Raw genomic sequence first — 25,808 nt, 5'->3', positions numbered from 1 at the left:
AGAAAGAGGAGAGCTTATGGAATTTTTATTTTATTTTATGCTATTGAAATTATCTCGGACGGCCCCTTTAATGTACATTCCCCAAGGAATTCCTGCATCATCATATGTTCAAAAGAACAATAACGCATTCTCCCCACTAGTGCTTATGAGGGTAACAAGACATAATACACTGCTCAAAAAAATAAAGGGAACACTTAAACAACACAATGTAACTCCAAGTCAATCACACTTCTGTGAAATCAAACTGTCCACTTAGGAAGCAACACTGAGTGACAATCAATTTCACATGCTGTTGTGCAAATGGGATAGACAACAGGTGGAAATTATAGGCAATTAGCAAGACACCCCCAATAAAGGAGTGGTTCTGCAGGTGGTTAACCCAGACCACTTCTCAGTTCCTATGCTTCCTGGCTGATGTTTTGGTCACTTTTGAATGCTGGCGGTGCTTTCACTCTAGTGGTAGCATGAGACGGAGTCTACAACCCACACAAGTGGCTCAGGTAGTGCAGCTTATCCAGGATGGCACATCAATGCGAGCTGTGGCAAGAAGGTTTGCTGTGTCTGTCAGCGTAGTGTCCAGAGCATGGAGGCGCTACCAGGAGACAGGCCAGTACATCAGGAGACGTGGAGGAGGCCGTAGGAGGGCAACAACCCAGCAGCAGGACCGCTACCTCCGCCTTTGTGCAAGGAGGAACAGGAGGAGCACTGCCAGAGCCCTTCAAAATGACCTCCAGCAGGCCACAAATGTGCATATGTCTGCTCAAACGGTCAGAAACAGACTCCATGAGGGTGATATGAGGGCCCGACGTCCACAGGTGGGGGTTGTGCTTACAGCCCAACACCGTGCAGGACGTTTGGCATTTTCCAGAGAACACCAAGATTGGCAAATTTGCCATTGGCGCCCTATGCTCTTCACAGGTGAAAGCAGGTTCACACTGAGCACATGTGACAGACGTGACAGAGTCTGGAGACGCCGTGGAGAACATTCTGCTGCCTGCAACATCCTCCAGCATGACCGGTTTGGCATTGTGTCAGTAATGGTGTGGGGTGGCATTTCTTTGGAGGGCCGCACAGCCCTCCATGTGCTCGCCAGAGGTAGCCTGACTGCCATTAGGTACCGAGATGAGATCCTCAGACCCCTTGTGAGACCATATGCTGGTGCGGTTGGCCCTGGGTTTCTCCTAATGCAAGACAATGCTAGACCTCATGTGGCTGGAGTGTGTCAGCAGTTCCTGCAAGACGAAGGCATTGATGCTATGGACTGGCCCGCCCGTTCCCCAGACCTGAATCCAATTGAGCACATCTGGGACATCATGTCTCGCTCTATCCACCAACGTCACGTTGCACCACAGACTGGTCCAGGTCTGGGAGGAGATCCCTCAGGAGACCATCCGCCACCTCATCAGGAGCATGCACAGGCGTTGTAGGGAGGTCATACAGGCACGTGGAGGCCACACACACTACTGAGCCTCATTTTGACTTGTTTTAAGGACATTACATCAAAGTTGGATCAGCCTGTAGTGTGTTTTTCCACTTTAATTTTGAGTGTGACTCCAAATCCAGACCTCCATGGGTTGAAAAATTTGATTTCCATTTTTTTATTTTTGTGTGATTTTGTTGTCAGCACATTCAACTATGTAAAGATCAAAGTATTTCAGAAGAATATTTAATTAATTCAGATCTAGGATGTGTTATTTTTGTGTTCCAAACCTTATCAAATTGTTCCTGCCCGCCTAGTTTTTATTATTTAACTTTTTCTTGTTATTTTTCTTACACTGAATAAAGATCTACTACTGTACTTGCTGGAGATACATGGGATGCTTCTCTGTTTAGTATTCTGAGTATACAAGGGTGTATTGTCAGGGATGCAAGACTTGATCAACATGTTGGTAGCCACTGTGTCTAGTAAGCAGTGATGTCCATTACATATCGTACAATTATCACCTCGCCTTTTTGTGTTCAGATTTCTATTTGAACAAATTTTAGTGTTTATCCTCATCATACTCACAATGTTGATATCTTAAAGTTTTGCAGATAATTATGGCAGAAATTCTTCCTGGATATTTTTCTGTGAAGAAGACACATCGGTGAGCCTCAGAAAGCTACTGGAAACATTGCAGAGATATGACAAGTCTAAGGTATGTCTTCCTGACTGAAATAATCATGAAAACTGAAATGGTAAAAAATTTATGGGGATAAAGTTATTCAGCCACTTGTTAGTTACACTGATGGCAATTAGGATGTCATGGAACAGGGCATTGTGCTAAAAATGTATGTACTTAATAATAAATAGTTTTTAGCAGCCAATTGCCAAAGTCTTGCTCTGAGTAATGCTCTCCCTTGTTAGTATAGTGTTCTGCACTGCCTAGATCAGGCATCCTCAAACTGCGGCCTTCCAGCTGTTGTAAAACTACAACTCCCACAATTCCCTGCTGTAGGCTGATACCTGTAGGCTGTTCGGGCATGCTGGGAGTTGTAGTTTTGCAACAGCTGGAGGGCTGCAGTTTGAGGATGCCTGGCCTAGATGGTGCTTTATTCCTAAACATGCTGCTGGTGAGGAGCACATGACCAGACCCAACCACTGATGGCCTCTATTGGACAACACGGTACTGTGCATGTGCTAGTTTTCCATGCCACGCTGTGTTATTGAAAGTAGCTGATTGATCTGCTTATTTGCTCCTCCCTCAGCATCAATGTATAGGACTATAGCACCATGCAGATAGTGGAGAAGGCTATACTAAAAGAGGGCATTATTTCTCAGAACAAGCCAATGGCACTGAACTGCTAAAAAGAGTATACCTTTTAATACGTGTCACAAATCTGTGAAATGAAATACCATATAAAGTGACCAACCCCTTCAATGTGTCGATCAGTAATAAAAAATGGTGCTGGTCTGGCCCATCAGTACAGTTTTGAAAGGAAAGTTTGGAATTGACTGAAATGTTAAATGTGAAAAGCTTGGTAAGGTTCATGTGGACTCTTTCCAAAAACAAAAAAATTAGGTCCTTTAGAACAAGGGGGTGTAATTAAAAACTACACTCCTCAACATTAAAACACCAGCACAAGCCAAAATGTTATGCAAATTGAGGAGGTAACAGGTGTCGCTAAGATCATTTTTTTCAAGCACTTAGCTCCAATCTGTGGAATGTCGGAGGGGCATAGAAGCCAGATTGAATTTTTTTTTTTATATCCACATGAAACCTCAAAATGTGTTTGTCATGTGGGATAATTGTGCAATGCCTCCTGTTTGTCGATAACAAGCTAGGTAATCTAAAGCTCAGGCACACTCCCCAAGGGGAAGTTTCCTTAGATACTTAACCGGATGGTGCTCACACGCCGTAGGAACAGAGCTAGGTGGCCTTAATAGGAAGCACAGGCGGTCGGGCCCACTTCAGGTGCGCAGAGAAGAGCAAGCAGGTCTGGATGGCTGGCACTAAAGGCACTGAGTGAGTGGCGAGACACCCATGTCTTCTCAGAGGAGTGGGGCTGTAGGCATGGGCCGCAAGTGTCTATGTAACTAGCTGGGTGGAAGTAGCTATAGACTAGTTGCCCATTGTTAGGATCGGTGCTGGAGCTGTGACAGTGGAACTGCTATATGCAAACCAGAGTGATTAAGGAAAGGAGGTAAGGAAAGCAACTATATGAAAATATCTTTTAAAAACAATAGTAATTCTGGAAAACCCCTTTAAGGGATTATCTGACCGCAAAACAGATTTTAACCAGGGTGAGTCTCTAAAAGAGAATCTAAAAAAAACACTAGCCTATCCAGTGCAAGGCTCTCATCTCACCTCCTTCCAGTCCTCTGTGGATCAGAAGTGTGGCGTCCTATCTATGGTCACGTGCAACGTTGAAGCCATTCACTGTTTTCAGCAGGGACACGTCCCCAAGCAGTAGTTACTGCTGAGGCCACAGGGTACAGGAAGCAGCAGGAATGAGACCCTTGACGCTGGACTAGAGCAGCGGGAAACTGTTGAAATTTCCCAAATAAAAAATCGGTTCAGATATATCAGAATAGGGTTGTTTCTGAAGAATTTGCATGGATTTCTGTAAACCCCATTCAAACAAATGGGACATCCAAATAAACTTCTGCAGCAGATCTGCCCCGGGTGCACATGACATACGTACCTGGTTTCCACAAAGTTCTTAACTTTACCTACTGTATTTCTGTTCATTCGTTATCTCAGTACCGTAGTTGCTATTCTGTCCTTTCTGTTTATAAGCTATGGACTTTTGTTTACCTTTCTTTTTGGTTTAGAAATATTTTTTGGGGAAAGCACTATATGATGAAGAGTCTACTATCGTTCATCATTATGCCTTTGCTGAAGACCCTACATATTTTAAGTATCCAGACTTTGCTGCCGGCTGGGCTCTCAGTATGCCACTTGTGAGAAGGTAATATAAATTTTTTATTTTTTATTTTACAGTTTTTTTTTTACTCCTCCTAATAAAATTCTGAAAGGCTGCTGTTTGTTCTTCTTAGTATTCACAAATGAAACCCGCACAGAGCACTGATATGATTTACATTTAGAAAACAATTCGACGGCGAGCCAATGAGTTGCTTTAACTATGCGCCTTTAGTTTTCAGCTCTCATGGGGCTCTACAGAGATTTAGTAAATAAGGCATCCCTTCCGTTTAGACGATAAAATAAAATGAACAGCACCCACTGAGCTGAACAGTTTCTCGGCGTAGTTCATTAGTGGATGCAGCACACACTTCAGAATAATAAGGAGCACTGGAAGACAGAGCTTGGTACTTTGTCCAGATTTTATTTTTCCATGTAGTCAGAAAGCGCTGCTTATTTTTATTTTACATCTGGAGAAGGTACAAAAGAGCAAGTATTTAATATGGAAATTATTATTGCACGTTCTGCACCATTTCCCTCCCACTCTTGAGTTAGTCGTCGGACATCATTTGTCTGTTGTAACCGCCATGTAAACATTTTTGTTCGCACCAGTTGAGCGTACATGTTCATTTTCAAAGGGGTTGTCCTGCAATCAAAGTAAGATGCAAACCAGATATCATATAGTACACGACAATCTTTTTGGAACAAAGCTAGAACCATCCCTGTACCTCACATGGATCCAGAGATCCCACCAGTCATTGGCCCAAATGCTAGATGTTCTTACGGCTTGCAGTTCAGGGGTCATGTCCTTTCTGCTGCAGCTTTCTCCCTGTAGCCGTCACAGTATCTAACAGTAGATATGGCTGGAGGTAGTCGAAGGATAGAACTGAGCGTTTGCGACTACCTCAGCGATGTTATTGAGGTGGATGGAGAATAAGGAAAAGAACAATTGGCAGGCGGCGCGATACAGATACATTTTACTGAAAAACTCAGTCCGTATACTAAATTTTTAATTATATGTGATCTCAAAAGTGTTGAGATCCAGGTGCTGCTTTGACAAATGTAGAATAATTTTTGTGAGAAAAACCTTTTATATCGGGGGATAAGCTGCAACCAAATATTTCTGGAAGCCCTTCATCTCGGAAATGGAACATGTTTAATTCCAATCAAATGGGCTTATGTGGGCCTAGATTAGTGGTAATTGCCTAGGGGCCTCCACCACCTATTAGTTTGTGCCGCCTAGTTCTTTCTTGTAGTTCCCTAAGAATACTTGGGAGTTGGCAAAGTCTTTCAAGGGATTCAGTTGGCACTTTGACCTTGCTAAACTTTCTGCCAGATTCTGCACTCACAAGCTGCTTTACAGCCCTTCCCTTCTTCTCCATGTGACCGCTATAGCACCCAACCAGGAGACCATTACAGCAGAGGTGAGGGGCTGTGAAGCAGCTCAGTACAGAGAGCACTTCATTATGAAGCCCTGCCTCCGGGGGACTTGCAAAATCTACCGGCATTAAGCTATGTTCACAGTTGCTCTGGGAATTCCGGTAGCCTAATCTGACAGAGGATCAGGCTACCGGAGCTCACTTTTTCCGGCTTTGCTGGACACGACCATGTACACTGCGTGCAGAATTATTAGGCAAATGAGTATTTTGACCACATCATCCTCTTTATGCATGTTGTCTTACTCCAAGCTGTATAGGCTGGAAAGCCTACTACCAATTAAGCATATTAGGTGATGTGCATCTCTGTAATGAGAAGGGGTGTGGTCTAATGACATCAAAACCCTATATTAGGTGTGCATAATTATTAGGCAACTTCCTTTCCTTTGGCAAAATGGGTCAAAAGAAGGACTCGACAGGCTCAGAAAAGTCAAAAATAGTGAGATATCTTGCAGAGGGATGCAGCACTCTTAAAATTGCAAAGCTTCTGAAGCGTGATCATCGAACAATCAAGCGTTTCATTCAAAATAGTCAACAGGGTCGCAAGAAGCGTGTGGAAAAACCAAGGCGCAAAATAACTGCCCATGAACTGAGAAAAGTCAAGCGTGCAGCTGCCAAGATGCCACTTGCCACCAGTTTGGCCATATTTCAGAGCTGCAACATCACTGGAGTGCCCAAAAGCACAAGGTGTGCAATACTCAGAGACATGGCCAAGGTAAGAAAGGCTGAAAGACGACCACCACTGAACAAGACACACAAGCTGAAACGTCAAGACTGGGCCAAGAAATATCTCAAGACTGATTTTTCTAAGGTTTTATGGACTGATGAAATGAGAGTGAGTCTTGATAGGCCAGATGGATGGGCCCGTGGCTGAATTGGTAAAGGGCAGAGAGCTCCAGTCCGACTCAGACGCCAGCAAGGTGGAGGTGGAGTACTGGTTTGGGCTGGTATCATCAAAGATGAGCTTGTGGGGCCTTTTCGGGTTGAGGATGGAGTCAAGCTCAACTCCCAGTCCTACTGCCAGTTTCTGGAAGACACCTTCTTCAAGCAGTGGTACAGGAAGAAGTCTGCATCCTTCAAGAAAAACATGATTTTCATGCAGGACAATGCTCCATCACACGCGTCCAAGTACTCCACAGCATGGCTGGCAAGAAAGGGTATAAAAGAAGAAAATCTAATGACATGGCCTCCTTGTTCACCTGATCTGAACCCCATTGAGAACCTGTGGTCCATCATCAAATGTGAGATTTACAAGGAGGGAAAACAGTACACCTCTCTGAACAGTGTCTGGGAGGCTGTGGTTGCTGCTGCACGCAATGTTGATGGTGAACAGATCAAAACACTGACAGAATCCATGGATGGCAGGCTTTTGAGTGTCCTTGCAAAGAAAGGTGGCTATATTGGTCACTGATTTGTTTTTGTTTTGTTTTTGAATGTCAGAAATGTATATTTGTGAATGTTGAGATGTTATATTGGTTTCACTGGTAAAAATAAATAATTGAAATGGGTATATATTTGTTTTTTGTTAAGTTGCCTAATAATTATGCACAGTAATAGTCACCTGCACACACAGATATCCCCCTAAAATAGCTAAAACTAAAAACAAACTAAAAACTACTTCCAAAAATATTCAGCTTTGATATTAATGAGTTTTTTGGGTTCATTGAGAACATGGTTGTTGTTCAATAATAAAATTAATCCTCAAAAATACAACTTGCCTAATAATTCTGCACTCCCTGTACAACCGAATTCTCATTGACCGTGTTTAAGCCAGACAAATACGATACCTTCTCGAAATTAAAACCACAAATTTCCAATAAATCATTGTCTTGAATTATGACCTGGCCTTAGAGTCCACCTTAGGCTACTTTCACACTAGCGTTCGGGGCTCCGCTTGTGAGCTCCGTTTGAAGGCTCTCACAAGCGGCCCCGAACGCATCCGTACTGCCCCAATGCATTCTGAGTGGACGCGGATCCGCTCAGAATGCATCAGTCTAGCAGCGTTCAGCCTCCGCTCCGCTCAGCAGCAGACACCCGAACGCCTGGCCGTGCGGAGGCAAACTGATCCGTCCAGACTTACAATGTAAGTCAATGGGGACGGATCCGTTTGAAGTTGACACACTATGGCTCAATTTTCAAACGGATCCGTCCCCTATTGACTTTCAATGTAAAGTCTCAACGGATCCGTCTGAACTACTTTCACACTTAGAATTTTTTCTAAACTATAATGCAGACGGATCTGTTCTGAACGGATCCAAACGTCTGCATTATAGGAGCGGATCCGTCTGTGCAGACACCAGACGGATCGGCTCTGAACGCAAGTGTGAAAGTAGCCTTAAAGAGAACCTGTCATTTAAACTGCCCACGGTACCTTATTCATGTGCTTATGGAGCTCTGGAAGAAGTTCTTATTGTGGTTTTCTAACTAGTAAATGGGCCAAAAATCCGCTTTTAATCTCCTTGCCAAAATAAGTCTGTTCAAGTCAAGGTGGACGGCGTTTTCCTCCACCAAGTCTCAGGTTCCCTTTTAATCTTAGGTTACGCTTCTGTCGATGGTGTGCACATCTGTTGTTTGCCATGAATGGCTTTCCAACTATTGCCTGAAAATGCACCATTTGGTCAAATTTTACACAGAAATATGTCTCTGATTGATGTGGATGTGGTCTTTTGCGTCACATGGAAAAGGCAACCAGACGACAATGGTTGAAATTTGTCACATTGGACAATGAAAATTACAAGTGATTGACTAATTTAAAGGGGATAACCTGGATTAGGAGCAGTTTGTAATATTTAATAGAGATATGAGCAGTGTGCATTTTCTGGTAAAAAAAATAATAATAATAATTATCTCCTTTAAGAGCTGCACTTCACCTGAGAAAGCACATGCATTTTTATCTCAGACCATGTCTAATGGCCTTTAAATTTCCAGGGCTTTGGCTGATGTATTTTCAAAACCTGGGAGAATGCAATTAGTCCTGTTTATTTTAGCTTGACTTTATTTTTGCTGACTTTTGCCAGCTAATGACTGATACTGGTCAAAGGTTAAATAGTCAGGTGTGACCTTTGTTGTAGAGAGTGTCTCTCTCCTACTAATCAAGTCCTAACATGCCGTAAATGTTTCTCCTACCTGCTTAGTTTTTCAAGCCATGTTCCTGGCGAGAGGGAAGCTGTTACTGACTAAACAGATATAGGCAGTTTCATTGAACATATCCATAAAAAGGCTTAAAGGGGCTGTCTCACTTAATTTATCCTGTAAAGAATGGTAATACAAGACACTAATGTATTTTGATTGTCCATATTGCTTCCTTTGCTGGTTTGATGCATTTCTCCATCACATTATGCACTACTCGTTTCCAAGGGTTATGGCCACTGTAGCTCAGACACGAGGTGGCCGGTGCGGGAGCTGCTTCTCATGCTTACCTGTGTGCACTCTCACAGTCTCGGCCACCAGAGAAGACGGCACTATTTCTCATAGTGATGCATGCACGACAACCGCTGCTGGATTGTAGGGTGGTCGTAACCCCTAGATATGAGCAGGGTATAATGTGATGGAAAAAATGAATGAAGCCAGCAAAGGAGGCAATATGGGCAATCACAGTTCATTACTAAGTGCCCTGTATATCTAGAAATGACTCGGGCCCTCAGCAAATTTTTAAATGAGACCTCCACCAGCAACGTCTTCGCAACACCCTCCTCCGGTGCAACCCCCACTCCTGTGACTAGTCAAGATCGCTGTCTCAGAAGAGGCCGGGCAACCGCTCCATCTGTTTCCTACACCTATATATTGTATGTCTTGTCACTGTATATAATGTCATTATATAATACTCTTGAGGCTCCTCTGGCAGAAAATCTTTTAGTCCTCCTCCTGGGAGGGCCCCTTCAGAGTTCGGGCCCCCAACAACGATCGATTATTGAAAAGCAGCATTCCTACGAATACTTATTTCCAGTAACAGTCCTGTCCTCGTTCACTGGATGAAGACATCATTGATGTGGACACCAAAATGGTTGTTTCTGGGCAGCAGATTGTTCTGTGAACAAGGATCTACTGCTCAGAAACAATAAATCTGTATGGAGATGACCAGTAGCATTATCGATTACTTGTCTCTATACATAAGAGATAATTCTACATATACATGTCAAGCCTCATGCAGACGTCTGTGGAACGTGGTCCGTGAGATACCGGACTGGCATTGCAGGAGCGCACAGCGTCATAGCAACCAATGACGTCGTGCGCTCCTGCAATGCCAGTCCGGTATCTGACGGACCGCGTTCCACGGACGTCTGCGTGAGGCTTAACTCTTATCTCCTCTGGCGAGCTGGCAATTATTGGAAAAGAAGGTTTGTTCTCGGAAATTGCCTGCTGAATTAGCCCTTGGATAAGGCCTTTATTAATGGCATGTGCCAATTATCGGGAACAAGCGTTCATACGAATACTCGTTCCAGATAATCGGCCCGTGTAAATGTGCCACAGATCACTCAATAAACGAGCAAAACATTTGTTTATCGCGTGAAATGATTGTTGGTGCTGACATCTTTATCATTATTTCTGGGCAACAGATTGAGCTATGTGAACAACGACCTTCTGCCCAGAAACCACTAATCTTTATAAGGATGAGTGGTAGTAGTCGTCATTGCTCGTCTTCACAAAGTAGAGGCGACTTATTGGGAAGGAGTGCTTCCCTCCTAATAATTGTCTGCTTGTCGGTGCAGTGTAAGTGTGCCTTAAGACTTATTTTCTTTAGTATATTGTTACCTGATGATCATCTTTTTTTCTCACTGCTGCTTTAGTAATCCACTTTACAGTATAATCGCCCTGCCTTGCTTTAGTAGAAGTCCCTTCTCTTGCGCTGACTTCCTGTTGAGTTTTTGCTGGACCTTTTATACACAGCAGGCAATCTAAGGAGGTGCAGGGTTAGGGGCGAGCAACCTGAACCAATGAGGTGTGTCTTAGACTACCTCAGACTACCTGCAGGCAGTCCAGCTAAAATGTAGCCAGAGATCACAGATCTGTGGTTTTGGAGATGATCTGTGACCAAACATGAGAATCCTCTGTAGGTACTGACTTGCGTATAATTTTTAAGCTCATGACTGGATACTCACTCTAAGGGCTCATGCACACGACTGTATGTATTTTGCTGTCTGCAAAACATGAATCCACAAAAAATATGGATGACATCCGTGTGCATTCCGTACTTTGTGGAACGGTACAGCTGGTCCCTAATACTGTACATGTCCGTAATATGGACAGTAATAGGGTATGTTCTATTCTTTTGCGGAACGGACATACGTAAACGGAATTCACACACAGTAACTTCTGCATTGACCGTTGCTCTGATAAAGCTGATGATAATCACCGTCCATTTGATAGCAGCTGTTCTTGGTATTGCGCCTCAGCCCCATTCACTTGAATGGGACAGAACTGTGTCTAGGTCATGTGACCGATGAATATGATGTCACTGGCCTAGGAAGAGGCCTAAGCTCTCACAGAGCGCAGCGGCCTCTTCATACAGCTGATGGCGGGGGTGCCGGAAGTTGGACCCCTGACAGTCTGGTGTGACCTATTCTGAGGATAGACAATCAATAACAAAATTAAGGAAAACCCTTTTAATACATAGAGGCGTGCCACTGTGATCACATGGGTTCAGAAGCTGGGCACCTGTGGTCCAGAGGCTTGGTATTTTGAAGCATTATCGAAGCAATTCAAGGGATCAATGCTCCAAGACCACAGATGACAAAAAAGTAACATGAAGTTGAGTTTAATATTTAAAGGTCCACCTGTCCAGATCTGTCTTTTGTGTATAAGTTGGTCGTCCCTGTGCTTCAATGTTTGTCTATATTTTTGTACTACAATCCCCATGAGTTTTTGTCTTTCTATAGTCCAAACTAACAATGCTAATTCTTTTATTCTGCGGAAAATTTACTTTTCAGGAAATGTTTTATGATTTCATCCTTTGTTCTGATGGTTAACAGCTCAGGCATTTACTAACTGCAACCAAAATGTATTTTCCCGTTGCGATAGAGGTTATGACCTTCTTCAGCAATAACTGGACAGACACAGGTTTAATAGGAATGTTTGAAATTGTCACCTGCAGATTTGTACTGTATGTTTTCTTTAACCTGAAAGATTAAGCACTACTTAATTAGGTGCTGAGGACCAGGCTAAGTTTTCATCACAATAGAAATACTGTTCTTTTATTTTTTATATATTGTGCCAGAAAAAGAAGCATTGTGTATTTATTTAGAGGGAACTCTATACCTGCAAAGTTGACACTGATGTTCTATGTGCTTATTCAATCTTCACAACAAAACACAATATATGCCTACTTTTTAATTGATGTAGGAGATCTTAAAGGGGTTGTCCGGGTTCAGAGCTGAACCCCTTCTTCCCCAAGATCCGTTGATGTACCCAGCAATGCTAGGCGGAGGCTTCTGCCTAACAGTGATCCCGGTGATGTCACCTGTACTAATGGGCAGTCTTTGGCGCTGTCCAAGCCTTTAAAACAGGCTAGGGCGGTGCTAAAGACTGCCCATTAGTGCTGGTGATATCACTGGGATCACTGCTAGGCGGAAGCCTCTGCCTAGCAATGTAAAAAGGTAAACAAACAGCATCATGCAGGGCAAGGGGGAACATCGGGGGGCTGCCTGGGTGAAGAAGGGGTTATGTCCAGACTCAACTCTGAACCTGGACAACCCCTGTTAAAGGGGATCTGTCAGCAGATTTGCACCTATGAGAGTGGCTGACCTGTTACATGTACGCTTTGCAGCTGAAGACATCTGTGTTGGTCCCATGTTCATATGTGCCCGCATTGCTGAGAAAAATTTGGTATTAATATATGCAAATAAGCCCTTAGGGGCGTGATGATGATTTCACTGTTTGATCCTGTCAATCGAATTGGAGAGGCAGTTGCAGAGAGAGAAGAATAGGTGTAATGTCAACGCCCCCGTTGCTCCTAGAGGCTCATTTGCATATATTAAAACTTAATTTTTTCCCCTCCCACGACAGCACCTTAGAGAGATGGCTCTGCCCCCAGGACAGGAAACCTGCAGCATAAAAAGGTGGAGCCACTCTCCCACCTCAGTGATGTTTCCTGTCCTGGTGCGGGAAGCCTGCAGTTCGGTTTGTCCTGACCTGGAAGCCCCGGTAGTTACTGGAGGGTCAGTGACAACAGTTTTCTCTTACCTGCCTTAAGATTCCTCCCCCATAGGTGTGGGGTTGAAGGAATAGACGAGAGCGGCGATGGTCGGGAGTCCGCAGAAGGTGTCGGTCCCTCAGGTGAGGAGGACCGCACCACCGTGGAGAGTGTGGCCAGAAGGCCCCAGCGGAAGCACAGACCAGCCAGGACGCCACCGGAAGCAGGCGTGCAGTGATGGCGTCATACAGGAAGTTCATGCGTTCCACGGCCGTGCTCTTCCGGTCAGATGCCAGCATTTTTAAAAAATGTACAGGTATGGCAGCGGTCCGGACGTGTGAGTCTTCTGTGGCTGCATTCAGGGTGTCGGAGTGAAGTCCGGTGATAGACAGCAGAAGTTCTGTCTCAGTGGTGTCCGTGGCATGGTGGGTCTGCAGGATACAGTGGATTCTCAGGTGAGAGGGGAACTCTGGTGGCACATGGTAACTATTTGCAATGTTGATTGTATGCAGGGTTGCCTACTATTATGAAAGAGGAGAGGAGGTCTGAAGGCGCAGACATTGAGATCCTGCCGCCGGTATTGAGAGTTCTAATGTTTGGTCCTTAAAGGGCTAAGGCTGTTTCCTTAGATATGGGTATGTTTCCTTTTCTTAGACTGTGCTAAAAAAGTGGTGGCCAAGAAAAAGAATAAGGCATGCCCTATCTGCAAATGTTCGCTGACATCTTCCTATGCTAAGAAGCTCTGTCAGCAGTGCATTGAAAAAACTGTGGCGGAAGAGACTCCGGGTATTCTGAGGGATTTGAAGTCTCTTGTGTCCGAAGTTAAAGTGTCCCTGAAAGCCGATAGAAAGAAGAGAAGAGCGGTGAGGCAGGAGTCGGATGTGGAGTCAGAAGACAGCGAGTCTCATTCTGTGGATGGGGACTCTGATGATTCCTCCTTTTCAGAGGATGAAGCGAGAGAAAGGAAGTTCCTATTCCCAGCAGAAGATACGGACAAATTACTAAAAGTTATTCAATCTACCCTGGAGTTAGAGGACACCTGGGAGGATAGATCAGTGGAGGATTCCGTATTTGAGGGTCTTAGGGAAAGGAAGCGTAGATGTTTCCCAGTTCATAAATCTATTTTAGCGGTAATAGAGAAAGAATAGAAAAAGCCAGATAAGAAGCCATTTATTTCAAAGACCTTTAAACGAAAGTACCCCTTTGGGAAAGAGGCATCTACATCCTGGGATAAAGCCCCAAGACTAGATGTAGCTATTTCAAAAATTTCTAAAAGATCCTCCTTGCCTTTTGAGGATATGGGGTTTTTAAGAGACCCTTTAGATAAAAGAATAGATTCTTCACTTAAAAATACTTGGGAGTCTTCTGCGGCTGCATTCAGGCCTAGTGTAGCCGCAAGGTCAATGTTTCTATCGCTGGATAGACTGGAGGGGCAGATCAGGGACAGATGTCCTAGGGAGCAGTTGTTAGCATTTATACCCACTTTTCAAAAGGCCGCAGACTTTATTGCGGATGCCTCGGGGGATGCGGTGAGACTGGAGGCCAGAGCCGCATCCCTTTTCTAAATCTGTGGCTTAAAAATTGGAAAGGAGGAGCTATGCCTTCGAAACTGAGGCTATGTGGCATTCCCTGTGATGGCCAGTTTATTTTCGGGTCAGAACTAGACTCTTTGCTTGAAAAGGCTGCAGATAGAAAGAAAAAATTTCCTCAGGAGTCCTTCACCCAGTTTAAGCAGTATAAATGGCCCTTTCGGAACCCGTCCAGATTCCAGAGTAAAAAGCAGACGGGAGATAGAGAGCAGGGAGCAAGGCTTAGATCTGGGAATAAGTTTTTTTTAGTTTAGATCAGCCTCCGCCCATGCAGAAAAACAGCAATGACGCCATGATCCAAGTAGGGGGAAGATTAAAGTTCTTCCTTCCTGCTTGGGAGAAGATTGCAGGAAAATGGCTGGTGGGACTTCTGCAGGAAGAGCTAAAATTGGAATTCATGAAATATCCCGCAGAAAGATTTGTGATCTCGAGATCTTCTTTCGCACTAATGCAAGAAATAAAAAAATTGACAAACAAAAAGGTGTTGATTCCTGTCCCAGAGTTAGAGCTAGGGAGAGGTTTCTATTCTACTCTGTTCCTAGTGAAGAAACCAGATGGGTCATACCGAACGATCATAAATCTAAAGCCCCTGAACAAATTTCTGAGGGCCAGAAAATTCAAAATGGAGACTATCAGGTCAGCAATCTATCTTTTATCTCCAGGATGCCATCTGGCGGTTCTGGATCTAAAGGGTGCCTACCATCATATCCCGATACATCCAGACCACCAGAGATTCCTCAGGGTGGCTGTAAAATCCGATTCCGGTGTTCTTCAGTTCCAGGCACTACCCTTCGGCCTCTCTATGGCGCCTCGGATCTTTACCAAGGTAGTGGCGGAGATGGCTTCCTTCATCAGAAAGGAGAATATCACGTTCATGCCTTACCTGGACAATTTTCTGGTGGTGGCCCAGTCTCGGGAGACGTGTGTCAGGGCGCTGAATCGGGTGATGGATGTACTGCAGTCCCTAGGATGGTTATTGAACTTCCAGAAGTCCAGGATGCAACCATCAACTCAGGTTTTATTGGGTCTGGTACTGGATTCCAGACAGGAAAGAACTTTCCTCACAGTGGAGAAAGTTGCCGGGGTTCAGGAGGTAGTTAAGAGGTTTCAGTCAGGAGAGGCCCTGTCCATAAGGAAAGCTATGTCCCTTTTGGGAGTTCTGACATCCTGTATGCCAGCAGTCCAGTGGGCTCAGAGGCACTCTCGGCAACTACAAGGAGAGATCCTGGCCGCCACGAAACGGGCAGGATCTTCCCTGGAGTCAATTATAAAATTATCAGATCCAACGCTTTCATCCCTGAACTGGTGGAAGGAAGCAGAGAATTTGACTCAGGGAGTTCCCTGGTCCTTTCCGGAACCAGTAGTAGTAACTACAGACGCCAGCCCCTGCAGATGGGAGGCTCATGTGGAGGATCAGATTTTTCAGGGAGAATGGTCCCGAGGTCAGAGACAGTTTTCTTCAAATCTGAAAGAGCTACGGGCGGTCTTACTAGCTTTGAGAGCAGCTCTACCAATTATCCAGAACAGGCATGTGAGAGTAATGTCCGACAATCGGGCGGTCGTCTCATGCCTCAATCATCAGGGAGGAACCAGGTCAGATTCCTTATGGAGGGAGACGGAATGGATTTTCGAAGAAATAGAAGGGAGAGTTCTACATCTTTCAGCCATTCACATAAGAGGAGTCGACAATTCTTAAGCAGATTTCTTGAGTCGCCACAGGTTACGTCAGGGGGAATGGTCTCTGAATTCAGAGGTTTTTTCCCAGATAGTGGATTTATGGGGTCTTCCATCAGTAGACATGTTCGCCACAAGGGAAAACAGGAAGGTCGAAAAGTCCTTTTCCCTCAGTCCAAGGGAGTACCCGTCTGGAGTGGATGCCTTCCTCCAGAGATGGGACTTCCCTCTAGGATATGCCTTTCCCCCTCTACAGTTAATTCCACTAGTGATAAGGAAGATCAGGTACGAGGAAGCGAGAGTGATTCTAATAGCGCCCTTCTGGCCAAAGAGGGCATGGTTTTCCCTTTTGAGAGCAGTGTCAGTTTCGGACTCATGGATTCTGCCAGGGATCCCAAACCTGTTGTCGCAGGGTCCAGTATTCCACCCGGAGGTAGAGTCTCTACACCTTTTGGCATGGAATTTAAAAGGTAATTTTTAGCCAGTCAGGGATTTTCAAAGGAAGTTGTTTCCACTCTGATGAAAACTAGAAAAGAGGTGACGAACGTCATCTTTGCGCGAGTCTGGAGAAAGTTCCTATCTTTTATAGGCGTAGATAGTTTCTTGGCCGTTAGAATTCTCAGTTGTACAGGTGTTAGAATTCCTCCAGAGAGGGTTGTCCCTCGGGTTAGCCACGAATACACTGAAGGTGCAGGTGTCAGCTTTGTCAGTCTTAGGCTACTTTCACACCTGCGTTCAGGTGTCCGCTCGTGAGCTCCGTTTGAAGGAGCTCACGAGCGGTCCCGAACGCAGCCGTCCAGCCCTGATGCATTCTCAATGGAGGCGGATCCACTGAGAATGCATCCGCCTGCCAGCGCTCAGCCTCCGCTCAGTGAGCGGACACCTGAACGCTGCTTGCAGCGTTCGGGTGTCCGCCTGGCCGTGCGGAGGCGAGCGGATCCGTCCAGACTTATAATGGAAGTCAATAGGGACGGATCCGTTTGAAGATGACACAGTATGGCTCAATTTTCAAACGGATCCGCCCCCCATTGACTTTCAATGTAAAGTCTGAACGGATCCGTTTGCATTATCATGAAAAAAAAAATATATATATATATTTTTTTATTTTTTTTTGTTTATGGTTATGCAAACGGATCCGTTCTGAACGGATGCAAGCGTTTGCATTATAGGAGCGGATCCGTCTGTGCAGACACCAGACGGATCCGCTCCTAACGCAAGTGTGAAAGTAGCCTTAGGGAGAAGGAGTTTAGCCATGGACCCATGGGTGGAAAGGTTTTTTAAGGCAGTTGACAGGGTGATGCCGGTGAAGGGCACCAGATTTCCTCCCTGGGATCTTAACTAAGTATTGAATGCCTTAACCAAACATCCTTTTGAGCCACTAGATTCTTGCTCAGTTAAATTGCTTACCCTTAAGCTGGTTTTGTTAGTAGCCTTAACGTCAGCCAGGAGGGTTGGTGAGATTCAAGCCCTCTCCATTAACCCCCCTTTTATGACTGTCCGAGAGGATAGGGTAGTGCTGAGACCAGATCCCGATTTTATGTCGAAAGTCCCTTCTAGGTCAAATAGGGCTCAGGAGGTAGTTCTTCCAGCTTTCTTTTCAGAACCGGAAGATGAGATGAGAGAAGGAGCTGCATTCCCTTGATGTCAAGAGGTGTATTTTGCAGTATCTGGAAGTAACTAAAGATTGGAGAAAATCTTCTGCCTTATTTGTACTATTCGGTGGGGTTAGGAAAGGTAATACGGCCTCTAAGGCATCTATTGCCCGCTGGATCAGAGAAGCTATATCCCTGGCATATTCATTATCTGGTGTTTCTCCTCCTGTTTCTGTGAGGGCACACTCCACAAGGGCGGTGTCTACTTCCTGGGCGGAAAGGGCCAGCGTATCCATGGAACAGATTTGTCGGGCAGCTACCTGGTCTTCTCCGTCCACTTTCTATAAGCACTATAGGTTTCAGCTTGATTCTATTTCTGACCTACTCTTTGGCACAAAGGTCTTGGGCACTGTCTCCCACCCTGAGGATGATCTCTGAAATCTCTCTCTAAGGTGCTGTCGTGGGGGAGGGGAAAAATGATGATTACACTTACCGGTAATCGGATTTTCCTGACCCCACGACAGTACCTCTTTATTCCTTTCCTTTTGGTGTGGGACTGTGTGTTCACGGGTGTAGCAAAAAAAAAAAAAAAGTGTGTATATATGTATAAGATTTAAACTAACGTAAGGGGGAGTCGCTCTCATGCTCTGGAAACTCACTGAGGTGGGAGAGTGGCTCCACCTTTTTATGCTGCAGGTTTCCTGTCCTGGGGCGGAGCCATCTCTCTAGGGTGCTGTCGTGGGGTCAGGAAAATCTGATTACAGGTAAGTGTAATCATCATTTTCTAAATAATGTGGGTACAATGCGGGTCTTCAGCTGCCAAGCGCACATGTAACAGGTCAGCCAGTTTCATAGGTACAAATCTGCTGACAGATGTGCTTTAAATTGATTGTCTCGCTAGAGACAAAAAAAATTATAACGTGGCCCCTAGAGTGATCAAATGATAACGACAGGTCCTGCTCCCATCACCCTCAGTATACAGTTGATCATGCTGCAAGATTTTTTTAGGCATTTACTTTGTGACGTAATGCAAGGACATTTTGAGAAAATGGGCAACTCTAATTCATTAGGGCTGCAGCTATCGACTATTTTTGTAATTGAGTATTCTATCGATTAATCGAGTACTCTAATAACAAAAAACCAATTAAAAGAACGTTTTTGTTTATAAATACTCATCAGCCCCCCGTGCCCCCCCCCCCCCCCCCCCCCCCAAGTGCCATCAGCTGCCCCCAGTCCCATTAGGCAGATTCGTTGCTATGGGCAACTAAGCCAGTTCTACTTTGGGCAACTAAGCCAGTTCTACTTTACAGCAGTTTGATAAATCTCCCCCATAGTGCCTACTAGAAGAAGTTATTTTGAAGGTCCACCCTCCATCTAAACAAAACTATCACACGTTTAGCTTTTAATAATGAATGTCGTGTTGTTCCTTGAAGAACCATTTTCTTTCTGCTTAAATATTGCATAAATCAGTAAATCCAATAGTATCACTAAATAAGGACAGAATGTGATAGGCAGAATGTTTAGGCTGGTTACAGCTTATCTACAGGAATTGTCTGACCAAGATATTACAATAGTGCAAAGCACAAAGAGCCATACACTGTAAACACATCATACAGTGCACATATAAAAGTACCAATAAAAAGTGCAAATAACAGAACCAAACCTACAGTGCTAAATATTTCGCACCCCCAGATAATACAGCTATAAATTGTACATATAAGGTCACCATATTAGATGTATCCATAGGGCTGTAGTAAAGGAAGTGTTTTTTTTTTTTTTTTTGTGTGTCTTCATGCAGCCGGTACACATCGGTAAACCTTTTTGTTGTGGTATGGAACTTCATAATACAGTACCTCATCATTCATACAGAAATCTGGTGTACATTATACCTGAAATGTATGCAAGCCCCAGGCTACCATAGGTTTCAGTTACAGCACACAGACCTGCACAGATGCAAAGAGGAAATGGGACCAACCAGGGCTAGGGCTCCTCTCTATAAGGGCCCAGTATCAGCCGCATGGTATGTACACCCTTAGTGGCACCTATTCCTGCAATATATAGTGGGGAGGTCACCTCTGGAATCTGTTGTAATCTAAACTCTGTGTTATGTAGGATATTCTGTCGCTCTTGAATTGGTTGTCCATTCCAGTTATAGCTTCCGTAGACTTGGTAAATAAACCCTAGTGAAGGTTACAGGTCCAGGCCTGGAGATAAATTTTACACTCAAGCAAAAGACCATCACTTTACAGTTCAAGATAACTACCACAATTTCACGCTATAGCTGCATCAACCATTGCAGTACTACATGAGGCTGCATGAAAGCTGGAGACCAATAACTTTATGTCCTTCCCCAAGAAGCTGCCGTATAGAAGACTTGTTCCATCACAGAAATAACTACATCTGTACATACAGTAAAGGACAGAACAAGAAATATCTCTTCTAAGATTTAATAAAACTTAGCTGTAAATGATTCCTCAGTCCAGTAAATGTATTCTATTTGCTGTAGGAAGGCGCAAGGGTCCGTCGTTGATGTAAGGTATGTGTCACCGAGGTTCCTACTCCCCACGCTCCAGGCCGGGTCTTGACTGGCCTATAAAAATGTAAAAAAACGCTGTTGTGGGAACTGAGCCCTGTGCTGGGCTGAAGTGCTGAGACCTGTGTGTTGTGAGAGCAGGCCACCTAAAGCCTGCATTTTGACTGCTGGAGGCAGAACCGCCGACAAGGTGAAGTTTTTTTGTTATGCACAAACTTTCTACTTGGTGTGAACAAACACCAACCTTGCAAAGAGTGTTTTTTGTTTGACCTTATATGTGAATAAACATGGATATTTGAATTACGAACTTGTACTTTGCCTCATCCCAACTTCCGCTTATCCCAACTTCCAGAGCGAATCCCCACAATTGGTGGAGGATGCGTGCATTGCAGTGAGGCTGGCGTGAAGGCCGAAATATTTTTGTTTTTACGGGCACAGTTGTATGTCTTACATCAAACCAGTGAGATTACAACCAGTGTCCCTCGATAAAATGAAAGCTGTCGTGAAAGCCCTCGTGGAAGCTAACCTGCAACAGCGGGAGGCCAATAAGCAACAGCAGGAAACAAACTAGCTGCCGTTACATGTGATGGCTTTACAAGCAGCAAGAGCATCCTAGAGCGTCCATGATGCCTGAAAGCGGTCCGTGCGGCAATCCCCAAGATGACCCACGCAGACTACGTCGAGACCGATCTTCGAGAAGGTAGCCGTGAAAGAGAAGCTACCCCGGGAGCAATCGGCTGAGGTAGTCGCTCCGTTCATGGTGTCTGGACCCCAGCAGGTGTATTTTGACTTACCGGATGACCAAGCGGCTGATTACCCGACAGTAAAGGGTGAGATCCTGGCGAGACTGGGGTTGAATGTATTAGTCCGGGCCCAGCGGTAGCATCAGTGGGAGTTTAACCCGGCTGAGCCTGCGAGGCCCCAATATTATACCCTATTACACCTGTTGCAAAAATGGCTGCAACCTGACGTGCTGAGTCCCACTGCTATATTGGACCGTCTTTTGGTTAATGTGTTCTGGAGGGCTTTGCCGTACCCCCTCCAGCACTGGATCGGCCAGGTGTCTCCTGGTAATGCCCTTGAGATGGTGGAACGATATGAGGCTACCAGGAATTTAAAAGGGGGTTTAATTAGGAGGGGGGCATCCAGCAATCTCCATCCCAGACCCAGAGACTTGTGCCATCCAAGCCCGCCCGGGGTGTATCCCCCGTAGACCCAGCTCCGATAGTATGCTGGCGGTGTGACAGGAGCCTGGCGAACCCATGGAGACTAACTATATGGATACCGCAACTCGTACGCCAGGAAGCTGTGTGCATCAGGTATCCCAGAGACTATAGACAATAACCACCTGTGCCAGGTAGAAGTGGGAAACACTCTGGCAGTGGCTTTGTTGGACTCTGGGAGTCTGGTGTCCCTGGTAAGAGCTACCCTGGTGCGGCCTACGAGTATACTGGCCGAAAAATCTGGGTCGTGTGCATACATGGAGATTTAAAGGACTATCCCACTGCCCTGGTGTCTCTATCCACGGGAGGGGGCAAGTGGACCCACGAGGTGGCCGTTGCCACCACTTTACCTTATGAACTAATAATAGGGAGAGACTTCCGGCTGTAAGAGTTGTTGAGTAGTGGTAACTTCAGCAGAGTGGCCTGGCTCGGGCGGGAGGCCAGAACCCTGGGAACCTGAGGCCGAAGGAACAGCAGTAGAGGCGACCCCCCGCTGAGTGTGTTGGTAGGAGACTTTGAGGACTTCCGCCGGGTCCTGAGTTGGCAGACCTCAATGTCTCCGGTAAAAACACCAGGACCCAACCTTATCACGGGCCTGGGAGAATGTGGTAATAATTGATGGTGAACCATAAAAACCTGGGGCCGAGTCGATGTTTTTGCGTTTTGTCGTTCACCAGGAAATGCTATATCGGATAAACCAACTACCGGGGTGAGCATTTTGAACAGCTGGTGGTGCCCAAGGCGTATCGCAAGCTCGTATTGCTCGTTAGGCTCGTATTGCCTAACAACATGTTCTTGGGGGTCACTTGGGGTTGCAGAAAAAGCAGGACCAGATACTACAGTGGTTTTACTGGCCCAGTGTGTTCAGAGAGGTAGAAGAGTTTTGTAAGTCTTGCCCAACCTGCCAGATAAATAGCCCCAGCCACATTTTTAGAGCCCCCTGGTACCTCTCCCAATTATCGAGGTCCCGTTCAAGTGAATCGCTATGGATCTCATAGACCCAGTACCGAACTCTGCTAGAGGGCACCAATATTTCTTGGTCGTCCTCGACTACGCCACTCGGTAGTCGGAGGTGGTGCCACTGCGACATACATCAGCCAAACTCATAGCTAAGGAGTTAATGGAGATTTTTTTCCCGAGTGGGACTACCTAAAGAGGTTCTGACTGACCAAGGGACCCCTTTTATGTTCAGGGTCATGAGGGAACTATGTAAGTTGCTCCATATAAAAACGGATGGCCTGGTAGAAAGATTTATTCAAACATAAAAAACCATGTTAAAAAGAGTGGTGTCTAAGGATGGGAGGGACTGGGACCTTCTTCTGCCCTATCTCATTGTCACGGGTGAAGTTTGCAGATAGCTGGAACTTATGAATAAACGAGCGACTGGCTTAATCCCAAACTAAGGAGCTTATAGGTGAGCCCTATAAAACCCTAAGAGCTCTCCCTGACTGCTATGCACATGCAAGGGTCTCGATGGTAGACGATTGCATGCCCACCTACCTAAGTCTGTGTGACACCTGAAAACCCTATAATAGTGAGGGGACACGACCACCGGCTCCCTGCACTTAATACGGACGGAGTCAGGGTCACCTAGAATCAATGCAGAAAGGAAACACAATAAAGTAAAGGACTTATCTGAGCAAACAGCAGAAGCAGCCTCCAGCAGTGAACACTTCATCCAGGAAGTAATATAAACCGCAAAGTGAGGCAGTATGGGAGGGAATATAAAGGAAGACGATTAGTCTAAATAAGTGACACCTGGCAGAAGGAAAGGAGATGAGAAAGTGAAACCAAAACAAAAAGAACATCATACAAGAGGTAGAAAAGAACGTCTGCCAGACCTTCTCACAGAACTGGCGGTGACAGTCATGTTCCCCAGACACCCTCGTGGTCTGTTGGACATAGTCAAAGAAGCATGGGAACAACAACCCACACCGCACACCCAGATGCAAGGACGGATGGAGACAGTGTCGCCTCTGGTCAGGGAGCATATGGAGGCAGCGCAGCGAGCCCAGAGTAGGGTCTATAATCGGCAGGCTCGGGTCTGGAACTTTAACCCGGGTGATCGGGTTTTGGTTCTGGTACCAACCGTAGACAGGAAGTTCCTACCTAGGTGGCAGGGGCCCTACGAGGTATTTGATAAAGTGATAGAGGTAAATTACAAGGTACACCTGCCGGGGCGGCGACAACCGGAGCAGGTGTACCATGTAATTTACTAAAACCGTGGAAAGATAGGGAGTCCTCTACTGAGGCCAGGTTTTGTAGGAGAAAAGGTTCAGGCTCCTTGGTCTGATGCAAGAGAAGCAGTTGTCACAGAAAAAATTGCTGACAGCCTCTCCTCTAAACAGGCTCAGGAAGCCAGGGAGTTCATTAGTCAGAACACGGATGTGTTATCGGACCCCCCTGGACGCACTTCCATAATCCAGCATGACATTGTCACTGAGCCTCAGGAAAAAGTCTGGTTAAAACCATACCAGGTACCCGAGGCTCGGCGACAAGCCATCGCGGAGAAGTGCAGCTAATTTTAGTATGGCTGTATAGCTGATCCGGGATGGCTCTTACTGGAAGTAGTCAAAGTTATGGGTGGGTGACTACTCCCCACGTTCCAGGCCGGGTCTTGACTGGCCTATAAAAAAAACAGCCAGCAGTGCCAGCTGTGAGTGATTACCTCTCTCTGGGAATCGCTAGTGTGGAAACTGAGACCTGTGTGTTTGGAGAGTAGGCCACCTAAAGCCTGCATTTTGACTGCTGGCAGCAGAACCGCCGACAAGGTGAAGTTTTTTGTTATGCACAAACTTTCTACTTGGTGTGATCAAACACCAAGCTTGCAAAGAGGGTTTTTTTGTTTGACCTTATTTGTGAATAAACACGAACATTTGAATTACAAACTTGTTTTTTGCCTCTGTGCTGCACCCTCTTATCCCAACTACCAGAGCGAATCCCCACAGTGCCTATTGTATGTACACACTTTACTAACAAGCCAATGTTACATTTTTTACTTTGAGTTATGTTTCTGTAGATTTTGCACTTTTCACTGTATAACATGTTACCATTAATCTGCCAGTCAGTACAATCACTGCAATATCAAATGTCACTTTTTTATATTTTCTGTGTTTTGCACCATTAAGAAAAATGAAGAAAAAATAAATAAATGGTTTTACGCCCCCAAGTTCTGGGAGCCAGGGAACCTGTGAATAGAGCTCTGTGAGCGCTTGTTTTTTGTGAAGCAAGCAACAGTTTTTATTACTACCAGTTTGAAATACACTGTTTATGACTTTTATTCACTCTTTATTCCTGTCTTTGGAGGCAGCATGACCAAAAAGTGAGCACTGTGCCAATGAAATAAAGTAATATTTTAATAGTGTGTATTTTAAGGCTACTTTCATACTTGCGGCAGAGAGATCCGGCAAGCAGTTCCGTCGCCGGAACTACCTGCCGGATCCGGCAAAACATATGCCAACTGATTGGCATTAGTAAGACTGATCAGGATAATGACCAGTCTTAAAAAAGCCTGATCAGTCAAAAAAATGCATTGAATTGGCGTATCCGTCTTTCCAGTGTCATCCAGCAAAACGGATCCGGCATTTACTTATTTCACCTTTTTTTCGGTCTGCGTTCCGGCATTCCGGTATTTTGAATGCCGGATCCGGCACTAATACATTCCTATGGGAAAAAATGCCGGATCCGGCATTCAGGCAAGTCTTCAGTTTTTTTCACCGGTGATAAAACCGTAGCATGCTACAGTTTTCTCTTTTGCCTGATCAGTCAAAATGACTGAACTGAAGACATCCTGATGCATCCTGAACGGATTGCTCTCCATTCAGAATGCATGGGGATATGCCTGATCAGTTCTTTTCCGGTATAGAGCCCCTGTGACGGAACTCTATGCCGTGAAAGAAAAATGCTAGAGTGAAAGTACCCTTACAGAAGCAACGATATAGAATTATTATATATATTTTTTTTATAACAGCATTTTTAATGGGGAAAATGGTTTTGTAATTTTGTCTTCTAATATTTTTATTTTATTTTAAACTTTGTTGTGTTTTTTAAGTTCCCCCTAGGGTGCTTCACTGCTAATGGGCTTGATCTAGTGTAGTACACTTATTCTGCCTGTCAGCAACATGCCAACAGGCAGCCTATTAGGCTGGGTTCACACTTAAGCGTTTTACAGCGCGTTCAAACGCGCTGTAAAACGCTCAACACATGAAAACCAATGCTTCCCTATGGCCCTAGTTCTCACTTGAGCGTTTTACAGCGCGTTTGAACGCGCTGAAAAACGCCCTACGCTC

The 25,808-nt window shown here is 45.1% G+C and overlaps 1 protein-coding gene across 1 annotated transcript in view; it reads left to right on the top strand.

Annotated features, from left to right (window-relative positions):
• The window catches only part of B3GLCT (beta 3-glucosyltransferase), a 587,625-nt gene that overhangs the window by 329,600 nt on the left and 232,217 nt on the right, over nt 1-25,808 (top strand). Inside the window, exons 6-7 of the mRNA XM_040426156.1 lie at nt 2,027-2,138; nt 4,256-4,392. Coding sequence (XP_040282090.1) covers nt 2,027-2,138; nt 4,256-4,392 — 249 coding nt within the window. The remainder of the gene's footprint in view (nt 1-2,026; nt 2,139-4,255; nt 4,393-25,808) is intronic.

This window comes from Bufo bufo, chromosome 3 (genome assembly GCF_905171765.1).
Source record: "Bufo bufo chromosome 3, aBufBuf1.1, whole genome shotgun sequence".
In the NCBI taxonomy this organism is placed as follows: Eukaryota; Metazoa; Chordata; class Amphibia; order Anura; family Bufonidae; genus Bufo; species Bufo bufo.
This window is presented reverse-complemented; position numbering and strand designations above follow the sequence as displayed.